Source organism: Bombus affinis, chromosome 16 (genome assembly GCF_024516045.1).
Source record: "Bombus affinis isolate iyBomAffi1 chromosome 16, iyBomAffi1.2, whole genome shotgun sequence".
Lineage (NCBI taxonomy): Eukaryota > Metazoa > Arthropoda > Insecta > Hymenoptera > Apidae > Bombus > Bombus affinis.
The window spans coordinates 3,291,316-3,311,040 of NC_066359.1; the positions used below are offsets into that span (position 1 = coordinate 3,291,316).

General features: G+C 32.1%; 3 protein-coding genes, 1 long non-coding RNA gene and 4 other non-coding genes across 13 annotated transcripts; 2 read left to right on the forward strand and 6 right to left on the reverse strand.

Moving 5' to 3' along the window:
• Nucleotides 1-1,180: 1,180 nt before the first annotated feature.
• On the reverse strand, nucleotides 1,181-4,934 carry LOC126925721 (endoplasmin). The gene is made up of 4 exons (XM_050741553.1): nucleotides 4,764-4,934; nucleotides 4,576-4,662; nucleotides 3,398-4,004; nucleotides 1,181-3,302 (listed from the first exon to the last, which is right to left on the reverse strand). The coding sequence occupies exons 1-4, from the start codon at nucleotides 4,807-4,809 to the stop codon at nucleotides 1,646-1,648; spliced, it is 2,397 nt and encodes a 798-aa protein (XP_050597510.1). The 5' UTR covers nucleotides 4,810-4,934; the 3' UTR covers nucleotides 1,181-1,645.
• A 376-nt stretch (nucleotides 4,935-5,310) lies between these two features.
• LOC126925722 (calcyphosin-like protein) lies at nucleotides 5,311-9,458 on the forward strand. Of its 6 annotated transcripts, none has more exons than XM_050741557.1 (6): nucleotides 5,313-5,511; nucleotides 5,870-6,236; nucleotides 7,252-7,408; nucleotides 8,208-8,385; nucleotides 8,456-8,665; nucleotides 8,945-9,458. In XM_050741557.1, exons 3-6 carry the CDS (start codon nucleotides 7,254-7,256, stop codon nucleotides 9,044-9,046), a joined length of 645 nt encoding a protein of 214 aa, XP_050597514.1. In that variant the 5' UTR covers nucleotides 5,313-5,511; nucleotides 5,870-6,236; nucleotides 7,252-7,253; the 3' UTR covers nucleotides 9,047-9,458. The 6 variants fall into 6 exon arrangements, with proteins under 6 accessions (XP_050597517.1, XP_050597514.1, XP_050597516.1 ...); XM_050741559.1 differs by having other exon boundaries at nucleotides 6,108-6,236; XM_050741558.1 differs by lacking the exon at nucleotides 5,313-5,511 and having other exon boundaries at nucleotides 5,535-6,005; nucleotides 6,108-6,236.
• Nucleotides 9,459-10,056: 598 nt separating this feature from the next.
• On the reverse strand, nucleotides 10,057-11,699 carry LOC126925723 (uncharacterized). The gene is made up of 3 exons (XR_007714088.1): nucleotides 11,449-11,699; nucleotides 10,340-10,537; nucleotides 10,057-10,245 (listed from the first exon to the last, which is right to left on the reverse strand). It is a non-coding gene; the product is annotated as an uncharacterized LOC126925723 (long non-coding RNA).
• Nucleotides 10,176-10,246, reverse strand: Trnag-gcc (transfer RNA glycine (anticodon GCC)). Its single transcript has one exon. It is a non-coding gene; the product is annotated as a tRNA-Gly (tRNA).
• Trnag-gcc (transfer RNA glycine (anticodon GCC)) lies at nucleotides 11,472-11,542 on the reverse strand. The gene has a single exon. It is a non-coding gene; the product is annotated as a tRNA-Gly (tRNA).
• A 1,683-nt stretch (nucleotides 11,700-13,382) lies between the features above and the next one.
• Nucleotides 13,383-13,454, reverse strand: Trnad-guc (transfer RNA aspartic acid (anticodon GUC)). Its single transcript has one exon. It is a non-coding gene; the product is annotated as a tRNA-Asp (tRNA).
• A 1,214-nt stretch (nucleotides 13,455-14,668) lies between these two features.
• On the reverse strand, nucleotides 14,669-14,740 carry Trnad-guc (transfer RNA aspartic acid (anticodon GUC)). The gene has a single exon. It is a non-coding gene; the product is annotated as a tRNA-Asp (tRNA).
• Nucleotides 14,741-15,136: 396 nt separating this feature from the next.
• Nucleotides 15,137-18,961, forward strand: LOC126925871 (27 kDa hemolymph protein-like). Its single transcript, XM_050741860.1, has 4 exons — nucleotides 15,137-15,523; nucleotides 17,258-17,749; nucleotides 17,830-17,998; nucleotides 18,089-18,961. Exons 1-4 carry the CDS (start codon nucleotides 15,478-15,480, stop codon nucleotides 18,297-18,299), a joined length of 918 nt encoding a protein of 305 aa, XP_050597817.1. The 5' UTR covers nucleotides 15,137-15,477; the 3' UTR covers nucleotides 18,300-18,961.
• Nucleotides 18,962-19,725: the final 764 nt, after the last annotated feature.

Genomic DNA, 19,725 nt, shown 5'->3' on the forward strand with positions numbered 1-19,725 from the left:
AATCGACTCCATCATTGGCTTGCCAACCAGAATTCATCGCGTTTACCGGAAATGAATAACTTAACATTGTTTTGAAAATACGAACTCATCAGGGAAACTGAAATTATCTTCAACAAGGCTATAATATTAGCATATAACTCATTGTACTTTACAATACAATAAGAAGCTAACGAAAATCAGTAAGATTTTCTCCCTCTCTTTTAATTGCAAAAATCATTGTATAAATATAGGGTGAACCATAAGTCACTTTAAACCATTTAAAAGTTGTATAACTTTATTTTTATTGCATATTTTTAAATTTTTGCCCTAGATTTTTAGTTTGTTTTTTCAAAGTTATAATGGAAAAATTCACAAAGTAGCAACGAGTAAATCCCCCCCAAAAAAGTAAAATTACTCTTTACGACATAACATCACACCAAACTGTAATTTTTGTGGATACGATTCACATTGATAAATATATAATCTAACCTTTGGGTTTTCAGTATCTCAAAATATGGTATTCTGTTTATTAAAACATATTCATTAAGGCGAAAAAAAACACATCTCACTAAAACAGCGTTAGAAAAACTGATTTTGAAAATAAAATTCAATTATATTTACTCGTTGCTCTGTTGTGAATTCTTGAGTTTTATAAATTTTCAAAAAACAATCTACAAACCTGAAACAAAAATTTAAAAATATATAATAAAAAATATTATACAACTTTTGTATGGGAAAGTGACTTATAGGACACCTTGTATTTAATTATTATATAATAAATGGCGCCTTCCAACGAGATTTTGCTTCACACATTTGGAAATCGTAAAACTTTTGACAATTGGTTTTGTCTATAAATTATTTTGTTTAAAGATTTTCTTTCATTAGCTAGATAATATCCTTGAAGTAATTACCAATATACCTTTTTCAACGTGTTGAAAATGCGATTTTTGATCCATTTCTTTTTATGAATATAAACTTAATCAAACTTTTTAAAAAAGCAAAAACAAACTTAACAATTGTAAAAGAATCTCGAAAAATTAATAATTGAACAAAATTTTCGATATCTTAGATAGATAGATTATAATTAAAAGATTATAATTATCTTTGATTGATGGAAAATCGTAAATTTCATAAAAAGAACAAAATTAATCGGTAATGGTTTTCGTATAAAGGAACGGATGCATGAACAATATCACAATAATCTTTTTTTAAATATCCTTTATACAAATACATTCATTCACAACACAAACATACTACATATATATATATTTATTGGATTCAGTCAGTAATTCTTTTCGCCTTACTTATATAAAAAGGTGGAAGATCAAACGAAATAAATTATGAAAATTGTTTTTTTACTAAAAATGGAACTTATGAGATTACATATTATTATAACGACAAACTTAATGAGCGATAAATCTCCTTTTTTCACCTTTAAATAATTATCATATCCTTTGATACGCTGTTGCAATGGTATTGGATTACAAAAAACAGTATGAAATGCTGCAAAGTGACATCAAAGGATATAGCTATCATACTTTTTTCTCCTCTGCACAATAGTTCATCTTTACTCGCAACAACACAGTTGCATCTTCAATGATAATTCACTATACATTGTATAGCCATACAACTAGAAAATTATAATCTAATGTGATACAATATTCGATTATAATTCGTCATGTTTCTCTTCGTCTTGTTCATCCTCATCGGCATCTAGATCTATGATTTTCTCCGATTCCTGCTTCTCTGTCGATCCAGATTCTTCTTCCTGCAGCTCTTCTTCTTCAGGAACTTCGTCTAAAGAAATACCCAAGGTCTTTCTCATCAGTTGCTCTACGCTATTGGCAAAACTGACAGTTTCTCTAAGCATGTACCCTGATCGAAGGGTAGCCGTTTTGAACATCATTAATGCGATATCTTTCGCAATCTGATCAGTGCTATCAAATTCAACTCTACGCAGAAGTTCCCTAATAAGTGGATGCCTCGGATTAATTTCCAAAGTCTTCTTCTGGTTTAAGTAGTATGTCTTCTGGGGATCGTCAGTCTTCTGATGAGCATTTGAAATGGCCAATCTCTCCATGTTACCTGTCCACCCAAACATACTAGCAACTAATGCACACGGGGAGTCCGTGAGACGTTCAGACACCTGAGCCTTACTAATATGATCCTTCAGAATATCATTTAACCATTTGACCAGAGGTTCAAATGTAGTTTTCAACTGTTCCATCCTTTCCTTGGCCTTCTTCCCCTCGTCAAGCGAAAAACCTTCTTTAGCTACATTCTGGAACTTCTTACCGTCAAATTCAGGGAGAGCGGAAATAGCATACTCATCGACTGCTTCGGTAAGGTATAGAACCTCATAACCTTTCTTATCCAGTCTCTCCACAAATGGAGATTTTTTTACTTCCTCTTCGGAAGAGCCAGCGATGTAGTAAATATACTGTTGACTGGGCTTCATTCGGGACACGTACTCCGACAATGACGTCACACCTTTCTGTGTAGAGGATTGGAATAGCAGAAGCTTGGATAATCTGGCCCTGTTCTGAGCATCTTCGATCACGCCTAGTTTGATGTTGGTACTATACTCTTTCCAGAATTTTTCATAATCTTCCTTAGGAATTTTTTTTATCATATCCAGCACTTTTCGAATCAGCTTCTTCTTGATTACTTTAATGAGTTTATGTTGCTGCAAGTTTTCACGTGAGACGTTCAATGGCAAGTCATCACTATCAACGATACCACGAATGAAGGACAAATAGTTGGGCATCATGTCTGTAAATTTATCTGTGATGAAAACTCTCCTGACATACAACTTAATATTGTCCGCTTTAGTGCCATAACGATTAAAGCTGTCACTTGGCTGAACTTTAGGAATGAAAAGAAGTGACTTAAAGGTGACTTCACCCTCTGCTACAAAATGGATCCTTGCTAGAGGGTCCTGAGTATCCTTTGTTAGTGCCTTATAGAAATCATTATAGTCTTTGTTTTCAACTTCAGATGGTTTCAAAGACCATATGGGTTTGGAATCATTTAATAGTTCCCAGTTCCAAATAGTCTTATCAATCTTTTTGGTTTTTTTCTCTTCCTCTGCATCTTCAACTTTTGCATCCTCCTCCTCATCTACTTTGTCTTCAACAAACTCTTCTTTCTCGCTTTCATCTTCTTTAGAAGGGGTGTTTTCTTCCACATCATCTTCATCTACTTGGACAACCTTACTACTCCAAAGGTAAATGGGGAAATTGATAAATTGCGAGTATCTCTTTACAAGATCTTTAATGGTATCCTCTTCTAAGAAATCTAATGCTTCATCCTTCAAATGCAAGCTGTAATTACAAAGCAGTTGAAATTAATTTCACGAATTTCGAAAAAAACAAAATGTAAGATCATTTTAAAATCATTGTAAAATCATTTTATTCACCTAACTGTAGTTCCTCTCTTCAATGTGTCTCCCCTAGGGTCGTCTACAATACTGTAGCTGCTGCTATCAGATTGCCAGATATATTGTTTGTCATCATTGTGCTTAGAGGTAACTACTACTGTATGGGAGACAAGAAAAACAGAATAGAAACCAACTCCAAATTGACCAATCATATCGTTCAAATCCTGAGCATTCGAAGTATCCTGCATTTTTCCTAAGAATTCTGCAGTTCCTGACTTTGCGATAGTTCCAAGGTTGTTAATTAATTCATTCTTGGTCATACCAATACCAGAGTCAGTTATGCTCAATATCTTATTCACTTTATCAGTCTTTATCCTAATTGCTAGCTCTGGATTGGTATCCAAGACATTTTTATCAGTGAGCGACAGTAGTCTGATTTTGTCTAATGCATCAGATGCATTAGATATCAACTCCCTCAAGAAAATATCTTTGTTACGATACAAAGAGTTTATAATGAGTCTCATCATACGATTGACCTCAGTTTGGAAAGTGAATTTCTCAGCTTTTTCCCTAAGTTCTTTTATCTGGGCAACATTTAATCCATCTAATTTGATTGCTTCCTCCTCTCTTTGAACTACCTCATTATCTGCAAAATGTATTTTCTTATTAAACCAAATTCCATCCATCACAGAATATTATAGAACTTGCAGAAAGTTATTTTTAACCCCAAATGTAAAGAAAAAAAGACATATGTTTCATAATGAAAGTTATCAGATAAAGATTCCATATGTATACTGTCATGCAAAAATATTTGGACACTTAATGGGATCTAATCAAATCATTGATCTTCTGGCACTTTATAAAATCATTGTAAGATCTTAATTAAACAGATATACTTAAAGTCACTTAACTTGGGTGTTTTCATAGAAGCAATTTTCATCCATTTCAGTTATTGCTTTTTTATTTATATTAACTAGTATCAAACTATTGTCCTTATCAATATGTATCTACTAACTGTATATGGCTGCCTTAGATAAGATTAGATGTAAAAATGAAATCAAAGAGCCTTATTTGAAGAATATTTGAAATAATTTGGAAGCGTCCAAATACTTATGCGTAATAGTGTGCATCTGTTTTATATCATAACTATCATGAATGATTAATCCGTCGATGTAGATGACGACAGAAGAAAAACCAGAATGGAAGAAGTATTTCACCTGTACGAGATCCTTCGCGGCTGGCACCCAAATCATTTTCCACTGTTCCCACATCCTCCTCGACCAAACTCTCTGCTTTAACGAATCCTAGATAACAAAAATGTATGTTGATGCTCTTGTTCGATTAATGGGTGCATTCTAACTTCGTTTTTTTTTTCTTTTGATTACACGCTTTTTATTAAACTTACCTGCTGCAAAAAACAGGACCGATAATAATAATAACGCCTTTTTCATTGTTACCGTGAAATATTCACGAATAATGGCAGGAAGAAAAAGTATATATCTCTAGATTCAATTCAAACACCTTGATCCGCTGTTTTATGCCGACTGTCATGTAATCTGACCTGCGACGCTTTGATATACTAAAAGGTGACTGTAGTAATCCACCAATAAAATGAATCCACGCAATACACGTCGACCAATGGGATACAAGCCGGCTGGAACTTGGTCCAAATGTCTTCTTCGGATTGGTGGATAGATACAACACATGGCATTTACTATTCTAGAATATTCCCTTGATATTTCCGATTTTTAATAATATATTTACTAATTAGTTTGTTTCAAAGCTACGTTCTTTAATATACAAAATAATTTGGTATGAAAACATCGTATTCAAAGAAATTTATAATTAATAAAATATAAAAAAATTCAACAATATGATAGTTACCGATAGGTGGTAAGCGTAATTTCGGCCAGTTGATAACTTATCATCTGTTTCTATGTCGGTAAAATCAATTCAAATTCTTGATCTTGAGGGAGTGCGCATTAGAATTTTATATTTTACTTTACTTATACCTAAATATGTGTTAGCAACGCGATAATATAACAACGCAATAGAATTTAAAATAATTATTAATCATTTTTAATTAAATATATTCTGTGTACAGTAAAAATTATTAATATATGTGCAATTAAAACGGATGGATATTTTTTGAGGTCAGAGCAATACATATTATCGTTATCTTTCTATATATCACAGTGTGATGTCACATCGTCGAGATAATTTCAGACGCAAAATTATTTTCATCATATAATACTGTTTGTCAACGAATAGTAACTAGATACATATTGTTCAACAGAATAGGTCCCCTGGGACAAAGACCGGATATGATCATTACTGTAACCTAATTACGCAATAAAGCAACTTCGAATCATTTGAACTTTAATACCAATTAAAATAACTTTACTTTTTAATAAACTAGTAGTAGAAAATTATTTTCTTACTCTCGAGAATCCAAATGCCGTTTTGGTGCTACACTTAACAATTAGACATAGAGTTTATTGAGGATTTTAGTTGCAGTAATCATGGGAGAGTTATCGACAGGAAATCGGTACTGGTGACTGATCACGCGTGAATTTTTTTCCGATACACATGTTGTGACTAGTCGGTCGTTATGGATACGTTTTCTACAGACTATCGTATGGTTTATGTATGTCGAACACACCTTGTTTTCATACGTGAATGTGTTTTATCTGTTCACGTGTGTAATCCAGTGTGTAGCGTCCTATAGAATGCGCGGATCCGCTTCCAGGGAATCCCTTGTCACTCGCCTTCCGGTTCTCCTCAAAGGAGCTACGAATTCTTTTCACTCTTTTTATCATCACCAGTGGATTAGAATTACTCTAAAAAAAAACAGTACATGCAGCTCCAAGATACCAAAGTAAGTTAAATCAAGATTAAATTTGATAAATAAATAAATTAGTATAGAAAGAAAAATTTCGAATTATTGTGATTAAGCCAGTCATTCTAAGTTACCGACATAAACAAAGTATTTTAGAGATCTTCAGCTCAGCACAACTACTTACAGCAACTGCTTATGTATAAAAATAAAAAAATCAAGATCTCAATCTAAAGGTCAATATCGATATTCAGATTTTAGATTAATACAAGCACTATATACATATTTTAGTGCAACTTGTTCCAAGGATGATTCTTTTTTCTGTATAACTGTTTTTAACGAATGACTCACTGATAATTATCTCACTGGCGCAAAAATATACTAAAATTTTACGGTAATTTACATCGTTCTGTCTTCGCTAATTTTATTACCAGTTATGGTAATTTTCGCTCTGCTTTCACGCTTACAAGTAATTGATGGAATAATTTGGCACATAAAACAAGAATCGTTCAACGATCGATTGTCTAATCGTCTGTGCGAAATCAATCCAATATTCTCATTCCATTTTTTCAACGGATCAGTTTCGACGAGTTAGTGTTCCTTTCTAGCTATTTAGTTAACCAAGTTAGAGCGGGACCTTCACGGCACCTTCGGAGAAATTAAATTGCGTCTAATTAACGAAACGATCGAAGTATGCACAGTGGGGACACGTTGTTGCCACTTGATATAGGGCACTTGATATTGCCACTTCATATAGGGCAAGGAAAAAAAACAGTGCAACGTTAAGAAATTGAAACCAACTTCCACTTCTCTTCCAATTTTCCCACCTCTTACTTATTTCTGTATTTATCTAATTAAGATAAGAAATTGCAAGGATTAATATACAAAAGTATATCTGGATTTTGTGGATAGAGCAATAGCAGATCCCTGGGATAATAGAGGATGTATATGTATAGTAAGAATAATCAGAAAATCCAGATATTGAGTACAGATTTTCTCTCTCTTTTTCAAACACCTGAGTCACAGTCATGAGTCATTGCGCGGATTTCTCTTTCAGAGATGTTCTTGAACAGACCACAGAGCGCAACAACCAGGCAAGAAACTGAGATGATCAATAAGGCCCAACGGGCCCTGTATAACACCACGGACTCCATAGAGAAACTTCGTTTGCTCTGTCTGGCCAGAGGTGCCAATGGCATCCTAGGGTTGGGCAGGTAAGTTAACAATTCCTTTTTTATTTATTATATATATATAAATTATGTAATCCAAAATTCCAAATTCATATTCGAATAACAGTCCTCTTTCGTGTGTAACAATTTAGCATAGCGTTATCCTATAACACTTAACAAGAGCTTACCACAAAATTCCATAGACATATAATTCATTATACAGGATGGTAATTCATGGTACAAATGAGGCCAGGGAGGTCTCAAAATAAAACGAAGATCAAAAATAGCAAAATTGTATTGGGAGTTTCGATTTTGAGACGGAGATCGAATTTGATCATTTGTGAAGTATATATACGTAAATTTGATTAATTCTCGACTGGATAGTAACCGATAATTGGCAGAAGGTTATTTTACATATGGGAATGAGTTGAAAATGAAGAATAACATTTTGTCGTCTAAGGCCTTGTTTTGGAGAAAACAAAATTTCAATACGTTAATTAAGAATTAACTGGACACACATATTAGGCAAATTCGATTTTCTCGAAAATAGGACTTCGAATGAAAAAATGTTACTCTATATTTTTGACTTATTGTCACATTTGGAATAAGCTGCTATTGATTATTACAAATTTTCAAAATCGATTTTCTCAAGAATGAACCTCCTACACAATTTTGTTATTTTTAATTTCCGTCTCATTTCGAGCCTTAGAATCCTTCTCATCTCATTTGTATCATAAATTACGGGCCACCCTGTATTATCCTATAACGCCCAATACGAATTTGTTATAAACTTCCAGAGAAACATGATAATTTATTATACTATACCACAAGTTAATTTATGCAGAGCTTTTCGTCGTATGGACGATGACGGAAACAAGAAGTTGAACCTAGATGAATTCACCAGAGGCCTTCAAGAAAGTGGTCTGGAACTTCCAGAGGAGGATATCCAAAATATGTTCACGAAATTCGACACAGACAACGATGGGAACATCAGCGTCGACGAATTCATCGCTGGCATAAGAGTAAGTGTATTTTCCGAATTGGATAATTCAATGAAGGTACTGGATTTTTAATAAAAAAAATTTTGTGTAGCCGCCGATGTCTCAAAATCGCAGGAATGTGGTGGATCAAGCCTTTAAAAAACTGGATAAAACCGGCGATGGAGTGATCACGATCGAAGATTTGAAAGGAGTTTACAATGTCAAGTGCCATCCCCGTTATATCAGCGGTGAAGAAAGCGAGGACAGTATTCTGAATAAGTTTCTGGCGAACTTTGAGCAAAATAACACCAGAGATGGCACTGTGAGTTTCTTCTTTTCTCTATTGGAAATTTTTATTATGAATAATAGTCGAATGTAATAAAATATAGTAAATTAAGTAATAAGTAGTAATAATGATAATTACTAAAATGATAATTGAATATAATAAAAATTAGAGTAACCAAATAATGATTAGTAATAATAATTATTAAAATAATAGTTGAATGTAATAAAGTAGAGAGATTGCTTTATCGTAACGGTGTAATCATTGCGATTAAAACTGATTTTGGGCGAACTGCAGCATTCATAATTTTCGTTACAGGTCACTGAAGAAGAATTTATGAACTATTACAGCGCCATCAGTGCAAGCATCGATCATGACGCCTATTTCGATTTAATGATGCGAAATGCATATAAACTCTGAATCTTTACACAGTCCTGCAACAAGGTGTTCCTTCAGTTCTATTTATATTGGTTTTAAATTTACGACTGTCGTGCTTAATGTCGACCTTTAAAGTATTCGCGCAACTGATAGTGGCTAATGAAAAATTTATGCGCAAACCCCTAGACAATTTGTGGAATACAGCAAACTGACTTATGTAATAATTCATGGTTACTAGCTTCGCCTACCGGCCGATTTTCACCCAATGCAATTAATTGATGACTAAGGTGTTCCATTAAAAAGCCAGCAAAATAATCCGTTAATCTTCATATCTATAACACTACAGTGTTTCTCAATCTGATCTAAAAACGTTTTTCGTGATTCTATTGTATATAAATTTAATCAATGTTAATTAATGTTCGTAATAAACAGAGAAAGTATTTATACGTTTAAACATTTATACACACGTGACTATTTTTCTGACTAGAATGTTTGGTCCAGTTTGAGAACCACTGCACCAAGTTGGCTATTTATATATTTGTATACACGACCATCTGTGAAATGTGTGCATAGCTTGTAAGGATAGAAGCTTGGTTACAGGGTCCAATGCAGCGAAGCAAGCACATATACTCATACTATAAAATAGTATGGCATTTCATGCATTCTTTGAGTAATACAATTTCACCTATTCAAGCCTTAGAAAGTAATTTCAAGCATTATAATTCTCAATCGGTGATCTTTTTCAATTTCACTCCTTCAATTACATATATTTTAAAGTATAAGAGAGTGTGACGAAAATTGAATACTTAATATTTAGTTGGCAATCCTTATACGAATACCTCAGCCATGTGTCACGATTTTCTTCGATTTCTCAAACGATTTTAATCTCCATTTAGTATCAATCCCTTTCAAAGTACTTCAATTAGCAAGATATCTTTATCCTGGTCAAAATATTTTCTAATTTGATATTTGATAGATGTTCGATAAATTATCACTTTTTGATAATACCAATCTTTATCTCATTTCTTTACTATAGATTAAATTATCAACTATGTTATTGTAACAATTGTAATGTTTGTTTAATAAATCAATAATATATTCTATGATATATGAAAAAAAAAACTGTTAAAATTATAGCATACTATAAAATTATAAAGAAAAAAGAAAAAGCTGCATCGGCCGGGAATCGAACCCGGGCCGCCCGCGTGGCAGGCGAGCATTCTACCACTGAACCACCGATGCTACGGAAAACGATACAAGATATTATGTAAAAATAGAACTAGTATGATCTAGTTTTAGATAATAAATTTTAATACAATCTGAACCAGTCCTCACCTTTAAATACTTTTGGTTGATATTGGCTTCTAAGATCCGTTTGAAAACTCCAGACTTATTTGTTGTATTTACTACAGTGGATCGATGTGCGGCAGACACAGTGATTCATACAAGTTTATAGTACAAATTTGCATTGTGCATCATATTTTTGCAGCAGGCCCTCAAAGAGTTTTCTCAGGCCGCACCCTCGCGAAGGATCTTTTTCGACAACAAACAACATATAAAAGCAATTATTAAAACATACAAACCTACTAACCTCAGGCCTAATTCAAACAGATAATCGATCATGTATATACATACATAAAAAAGATACACGCTGCTAAATCTGGTAATTAGATTTAACAGCTGACTTAATCTCATAACAACGATCATATATTTATGCATATAGGTGTATATATTATCTATGAATATAATAGCCTAATGCAAATAACAAAGTTGCCTTCTAAGCAATGTTATCAAGTTTAGTTATAAGTGCCAGTAAGAAATTTATTATAAGGAATCTTAAAAGAAAAAATTCATCGGAATATTTCTCCTGATTATGACATTGTCAAGCTGGCTTTTTCGCGAAAAGACTATTTTATACGTATTTTCCCCATTTATTTTCTCTAATAAAAGAAACATCAAATATTTGCACTTATTTCGAAGAAACAAGAAAGAAAAATCTGTGTTGCCATTTTCATACCCTAGCATTTGAATGACTTCTAGTTGATACTTAATGTATTATCATTATTATCACCTACATATGTATGTATATATATGCATATAAAAATACGCAGTCATTCAAGTGACTTGAAATCGCAGAGTTGCCAGATACCAAATTACATTATTTAAATAAAGAACACAGATATTATTTCAGTTATTTTACTTAATAGTCGTTATACAGTAAGAGAACATGAAGCCTTAAAAATATTCAGAACAATCGTTCAGTTTTCTATACTAATGGGATCTAGGAAGTGGTAGCGACACAACCTTAAAAGTGTAATAAATTAAGTCTTCTTAGGTATTACATCGTAGGTCACGGGACTGTCTGTTTTAAAATTGCAACACAGAGAATGATACACATAATGGTATAAAATAAAAATAAAACACAGTACGTAATAGAAACTTACAATTAATAAGGCAAAAAGTACTTTGCATCGGCCGGGAATCGAACCCGGGCCGCCCGCGTGGCAGGCGAGCATTCTACCACTGAACCACCGATGCTGTGTTGGAGAGGATAAAATACCTACAATAACTGATGTAATATGACCTATTTTTAGCTATTAGTAAATTTTACTACGAGTCTATTATCATGTTATATTTCAGTGCTTTCCAATCTTTATGCTACTACGCTTCTCCGAAAAAAAATCTTTTTTTGCGCCTCCCTACCTTTTACTTTTTTAATAGATATAATAATATGAACATATTCTAAATAATAAAAATTTTATTACGTAGAAGAGCTGAAAACTACAATTAACAGAATAATAAGATTTTGTTACGACATATACGTGCGTTACGATATGAAATTTTATTTGTTTGTAGATATTATGGTATAAAAATTAATATTTTATTAAAAAATTTTGGCACCTTCCTTGTAAATAGTCTAACAATGGTAATATTTGAGCATTTATTCTAAAACCGCAGGGAAAGTGTTGTATGCCCGTAATACTAGTTGCTGTATTTAAAGTAAAATGAAAATTTTTAAAAATATTTAAAAATCAATAGAATTACATATATATAAAGATAGTACAAAAAGTAAGTTTTCGTAGCTTTTGTAACGTCAATTCACATCAGAGACCAGGCAACACACTGCGGGCAGAATAGCATCCAGATGTCTGCACATCCTTGGCGCGTACCCTCAATAGTCTTAAGTACCCACCAGGGGTCTTGGAATTTTCATAGTTAAGGTCCTTCAGACCAAGCGAGTATCTCTTGCCTTAGATTTCCTTTTACGTTTATTGTTTACTAGGGAAAGCTGGTTTTTCTCACATCTGGTATATTCCGTTAGCAACTTTCTCACGAGGGTGGCTAAAACCCTTCCTTGTTCAACAACCTTTCTATTATCCAGTCGGAGATGGTATCTACTGCCCTCACTTCCTTAACCAAAATTAGCATCAACAAATCCGATAGTCCCGTGTCCTTAGACACACCTACCCCTAGCTTTCCTCCGACAGTATCGACAGTAAGACTCATTTATTCTGTATTCTTAGAATAGTCAAGATATCTTTACCGGTCTTTACCCTTATAACAGTCGCATACTTAACGTATCATTGTAACTAAGTTTTATATAACGTGGTTGGAGTGAATTGTGATTTATGTTAATTCTGTGTATATTTCGTTGTGATTGGTGAATTCGCAATAAAGTTTAACTAAAAAAACAAATTAATAGTTGTGATACGACTCAACTATTTTATTTCACTATCCAACCCTCGACACTAGAGGGTGCCATAAATTAAATCCTCTTCCGTACTACGTTGTGGGTTAACAGTTTTGCGACCTCTTTTCGGTTTTACTTAGAATATTTAATAGGAAACCAGCAGTATGTTTTGGAGAAATCATCTGTTCGTTTCTAGAATCAAAAATACACTTCCTGATATTATTTTACGACGTTCAGTTTCTTTGACTACAATTCAGTTCAGTTCGTTCACTGCTGCAGAGAACAAATGAAACGGGTATTTTCAATTAGTTACGAAATAACAATAATTTTTGTGGCTATTATCTTTTTTATTTCAAAACGACACTTTAATTCCTAAGTTAAAAGGTCAATAAAAAACATCTATCTATAAAAATTAACAGTTTCAGACAGTTCTTACGAAACAAAATAGCCCTGATATGAAAGGCAAAGGTTTCATTATCACGTTGAAGAGACTAAGAAGAGTCTTTCGCCTTCTTTTGTTCGGTATTCTACATTTTTGTATACAGGCTACTTTAGCATAGTATACTCTTACCAAATGTCGACAAAACATAAATAACTTTGCAGGCCGGTACGATCGAGTTACTCTTGAAAATATTTTATCCTTACATTAACTTACAAATATGATAAATTTAATTTAAAAAAAAAACTCTCCCCGGCGGGGAATCGAACCCCGGTCTCCCGCGTGACAGGCGGGGATACTGACCACTATACTACCGAGGATTGGATAAATGGAACTTCTATTTTAATGGTGAACTGAATTACATATATTTATATATGTTTAACATTATAAATTTTTTTATTCTAACAAATTTATATTGTTCACTACATTACTCTTTATGTTGAATTGCTGTTTTATTATTCATATGCACATATAAAGACTATCTTTCCTATTTTTGCAGCATTATCTGCAACAAAGTTCATACAAATATAAAACAGATCAAATGTCACATATCCGAGTCATTCCAATGAACAAATAGATAGAAACTTGAGAAGATGAAGCTTAAGCAAGATCGCTTAAGTTGTTATGTTGTTTACGTGAAACCTTGTGAACTCACCAGTGAAATATAACCCGAACTTCACTCACCAATTTCTTACTAATCGAACTCTCAAAAGATACATCAAAGGTATTCATTCACTGATTTGGTTGTAATCTTTCTATCTACTACTTGAAGAAGTTGCTAGTAAAGCTTTTAAAAGTGGAATATCAAAATATAATTCCTACTGACTTGTTTAAAATGGGATATTTTGATTGATTGAAGAAAATGAAATTGTAATATTTTTCCTGTGACTGTGCCCTACGAATTAAGGCCTAAAGTCACCCCTTTTCTATTGCGGAAAAGCACTTAAAAGGATAACACCACTTTAAGAATGTAGCGATTTATAACCTAATTTAATATTGCATGGACTTTACCATTGGTATAGACGGTATTCAAAAAGACAGTGTGTTGCATGCGGCCCTGATTGTCATTGCACCAATCAGTGCTGTTATTTGATGCTTTAATTTTGGACCTCGTTATATTGTCAAGGTTATTAAAAGCATATATGCTTAAATATATCACTGAAGTCTCTACTATTTATTGTAAGAATCAAATATTTGCAAGAGTAAAAGTATATAAGTATACAAGTATACAGTCGTATACAAAAGACTACAATAACAGCCAGGACACAGAGGACTTTATCTTACGGCGTGACAACGATCCTTGCATTTTCATAGCAAGGCCATTGTGTTTCATAACAGCGAACGAACTGAATTAAATAATTGTAGTCGGATATTAATCAAACATCTCAAAGTAGCGACAATAAAATATAATTTTGAGTATATTTTACGAAATATAGATATTTATTAAAATGTATATTTTTTACGTTATAATTATATAAAAAAGGAAAGAACGAAAACAAGAGAAAGTTATTTGAAAATTATGCAAAAAATGTACCTCCCCGGCGGGGAATCGAACCCCGGTCTCCCGCGTGACAGGCGGGGATACTAACCACTATACTACCGAGGAATCTATATGTCCAATTCTTTAAGTACATTTTATAAATGTATAAATTACCAAATAAATTATATCGATATTTGTTACATATAAAATATCCTAAAGATTGTCTAAATTCTATATCATTAAGGATTAATCCAAACTCTATAATTTTCTATGTAAAATGTCAAACTACTATTAAATTATATAGATATAATTATTTCAGTATAATTTATTCAATGCAAAATTACTTGTTTATTTTCAAAACAGGAAAAATTATGCAAGACAACTAGAATTACATTAGGTGATATATATATATGTGCATACATATACATAGAATCGAATTAAAATTAACACAGAAGCAAAGGTGGTATATGGAGCATATATACATACTATGCATATGAGATTTATATAAGCGGAGCGCGTGCGCTCAACAACTTAGTATCGGAATATTGTTCTCGGGAGTTACTACAGTATATCTCTGTCCTCCGCTTTCGAAATCACTGTGTCTCGCTCTCTTATCTCTCTTCCTTTCACTAATTTTCCGGACAACGCTGACACATCGGCGTACGCTTCTTATAATAAACAGAACAATTCGAATGCGCTCAGAGTGACACTTGTAGTGATGCGTAACTGAACGTACATTTCTATCTCGTTATTTCATCATATAAATACTTTTCTCTACTTTTCCGGATAGTACATAGTGTTCCGACATCGGCAAACATCTCCGCACAATCCCTGGTCGAACATATTTTAGCAACAAAATAGAAATGATCAAATACTCTACCACATTAACTGCCATGATATTCCTCTCTGGTAAGTTGCTACATGGAATTTTCTCCTTCCTATTAGTTAGAAATGATTAGATCGTTCTTTTTTGCATCTTTTTCTCTATTTTTTTTATTGACAGAATTCCTAACAATGATTCATGACACGCGATATCTTATAAAAACAATAAGGAGACTTGCGTGCACGGTCGATCGAGACGGAAGAAAAAATTTGACATACGTAAGATGATCGCATGAGCAAAGTCATGTTTACGAATGGTTTATTTTTTGTGTGATAAATAATGCCTCTAATAGGAAACGTTGTTTTATGAACAAACACGTCAGGGTTAAGTGTTACCAATCAAAACGCAGTTGTTTCCGGTTATGTATTATTTAAAAGAACTGGTCATTGTTCTATATCGAACATAGCAAACAGTCAAATCTCGAATCTTGCTTTCGACTTTATGATCAAGAAACGAAAATGACCTTCGTACATATTCGCGTAATCGATAACAATACGGTCATTGGGATTAAATGCAGTTACAGCGTATCAAATGCTCGTTTTATGGACATAATGTATGATCTCTGTGCAGATATTTAATAAATAAAGTACCTCACATAGATATTTACAAAGATAGTATAACGATCATGGGAATCATGTATTGATGGGAAGTAAAGTTAAAGACTGCATTGTTCTCTCCTTGTACCGGACTACTTATCATTACAGTACACGTGTGACGAACGCACAGATTGCACGTTGATTCAATCCATGCACTTTGTACTCTATGAAACTGCTTCAGTTTTTTACAAACAGAATATGCATAGAACACACAAAAACATATTTAACCTGGTACAAAATATATTTTGTATACTTTCCTTATTATTCAAATCCATTTTATCAGAAATTTTACGTTATCGTAACCTATAAATCGATGGTTTACTGTACAGCTATTATATGTTCACCTTTTGTGAAACTTGTGTTTTTATAAGTAACGAATAGTTCTTGACTGTTTCTTTATGCTGTATAAAAATTACATTTATATCTATTTTATAAATTTGTTAAAAATGATATTTTTGTTTGTTATATTATAGAGATATTTTTGAGGATCCATTTTTGACAGCATTGATAAAAATAAATACAATGCAAAAGGTACTTATTTAGGTATAAAGTGCAATTGAATGTTTTGAATTGTTTTTCTCGAAAACGCTAAAAGTGCACATACAATATTTGCGCTATATCGAAATATATTCGTAAAACAAGAGTAATTAAATTGATTCTAATTCTCACCGACATAAATACTAAATGGCAAAATAATTTAATTACTTTCGGAGATTACGCAGATAAAAAATAGATACTTTGTTGTTACAAGTCGAAGCAACAACCAATGCAAAGTCCACATAACATTTACTTCCTTTCTGAACAGGAAATGCTACAAAACAAGATTTTTAATAGCCGCGAAGATAAACGTTTTGGACTTCAGCATTTTAAAAAGATAATTAAAAGCTATATACAGCAATAAATGTTTTTCTAATCTAGTTAAAGATTTTATTGGGCTGATCGTTAAATGTTTGAACAGAGAATCGTTGGAAATTTACTATTAGTAGAATATTGTATTTTAAAAAAAGATTTGTATTATTTAAAAATTATTTATTTAAAATACATAATTAAAAATTATTTTAGAAAAAGGAAAAAAAGATTTGCATATAAATTAGAATTGCATAAATTTTTTTATACTTATATAAATCAATATATAAATAATAAATTAATTATTTTTCATTACAGGCTTTCTTGGACACACTATTTCTCAACAAGACCTGCCCAACGCGGAAGAAGTGTTAAACAAAGTTTCCAGTGCCATCAACTTAACCTCATCTAGTGGAATCCAGAATATAAATAATATCAACACATCTGGAATACATGTTCTGGAAGAAGCTACAAATGTTTTCAAACAAAGATGCGAGCAATATGGAGGAGACGGCGCATTCGAGAATGTTGAGAATGCAAGGGATAAATTCAAACAGTGCCTTGATTCGTTTGTTAACTACACAGCATTGGAGCAAGAAATGGAACAGTACAAGCCTACTGGAGATTTGGATATAGTGTTCAAAAAGTACTGCCAAAAAACTCCCACTCTTAAGCAATGTGTCAGAAATTTTACCACAGCAGTGGAACATTGTGTACAACCACAGGAACGAAAAAATAAAGAACTTGTTCATAATATTACAGATTCTCTCTTAAATTTTGTATGTTACAAAGAAGGAGATCGTATTGCTCGTATGTATTCTTTTGTTGGATCATTTAATACAGGAAACTAGTATCTAGCCATTGCTAAAAAGCATTTTAATTTCTTGCAGTTTTCATATCTGCTAATGGGCCAGAGTGTCTGAAGTCCAAACAACAGGAAATTCAACAGTGTATAAACTCTACGTTGGGAAGTTATATGATTCAACTAGATTCCAACACTGAAACTTTACATTTGTTAGATAATCTTCCACTCCTTGCCCTTGGAAATAAAGAATGCACGTAAGGATCAATGCATTTACGTATAGTAAATTGATGATAATAATAAAAAAGGCTATAAATATAAATTATTCTTTTTTTATGTATTTACAGGGACATGTTCAAACTTCAAAGTTGTATTGTAAAAGATCTGGAAGAATGTTCAGATCCAACACCAGCAAATATTGTAGATTCTATATTTAATTTTATTCGAAGAGCAACACCATGTCAGAATATGATGGCACCTGAAAGTGCTGCTTCTAACTTCAAAGTTAATTTACTAGTTACAATAAGTCTAGTATTTATGTCATTAAGATTTGTATAAAAGATTTAGTTCTAATAGAGTTTATGTACAAAGAAATTACTTTGGGAGATAAAAAGATTTTTTTTCTACAAATATAAATTTTACTATTCAAAATATTAGGTTTTCAATGAAGCATGATATGTGATACTTTTGAAAGTAAAAGTAACATTCCAATGTATAAAAAAAATAAATTTTTTTATCTTCAAAAATTGTTTTTACTACATTGATTGCAATGTAATAAACAAAATTTGTACTATTCTAATGATTCTGGTACCTCAGAATAGACTGACATATTTGTAAGTGTCCATCTGAATATACAAACAAATGTTAAATATAAGTTATAGCTACAGTAGAATCTAGATCTTTCTTCACTTTTGCTACATTTGGAATATATTCAATTTTGTACCATAGTAATGTAATCAACTAAATTCATACAGACTTGTAATATAACTACTATGAATTATATGCAATAACAAGCCTCATATAATTGTAATCATTTACCTCTAATTTATTGTAGCGTAAATACATTGTATCTTTTTACGTGATATTTAAGGCTAAATCATGTGTATATTCGTTTCTTCATTGTATATACTCTTATGTTATTATTACAATGAGAATGTATCATCGCGAAGCGCTTTTTTATATTCGAAAATATAAAATAATATACAATTTTTCTTATGTGATACAGATCTTTTTACAATAGTACATATTTATATATTCAATAATGATATTCGTACCTTATGATGTCCTATTGATTTTTATATCTCAATGCAGTATAGATTGATGTCTATGGTGCTATAACATTTAAGCAGTTGCTATAACAAAGTATAATGCCTTGTAAACATATTTATACAATCATCATTGAAAACTTTTCATGTATGCTATGTTTATTATATAAAGTAATTTGAAATTATATTAGCACTATGATGAGATGACATAATTATATTGATAAAATTTTAACCTAATCTAAGATATAGAAGTTGCAAGATACTTATTGCAAACTTATATTTAACAAAAAATGAATGTAAGTATGAATAATCACTTTATGCATTTAATAACTATCAAAAATGGTCCCACTGAATACTGAAATTTATTAACATTATAAATGATTAGATATTGTTGTTGTTCAGATGTTGTTGTTAGATGTTGTTCAGATATTTATGTAAAATATATACTTGTACTAAATATCTTGTAACTTATTTACACGTTTTCAGAATCGTTAAAAATTTTACCAATATAATCATAATATTTGGATTTCATTACAAATTAATAAAACTTCAAAATATTTCGTATAAGAGACATAATATGTTCATAAAAGATATTGACAGGTGTACAGATTCTTTTGCGAATCATTGTATTTTTATTTGTATCATGCATGCACTGGGCTAAAACGCCATTCAAAAGTTCATATGAACATTCCTCGAAATACGATACATGCGTTTCACAT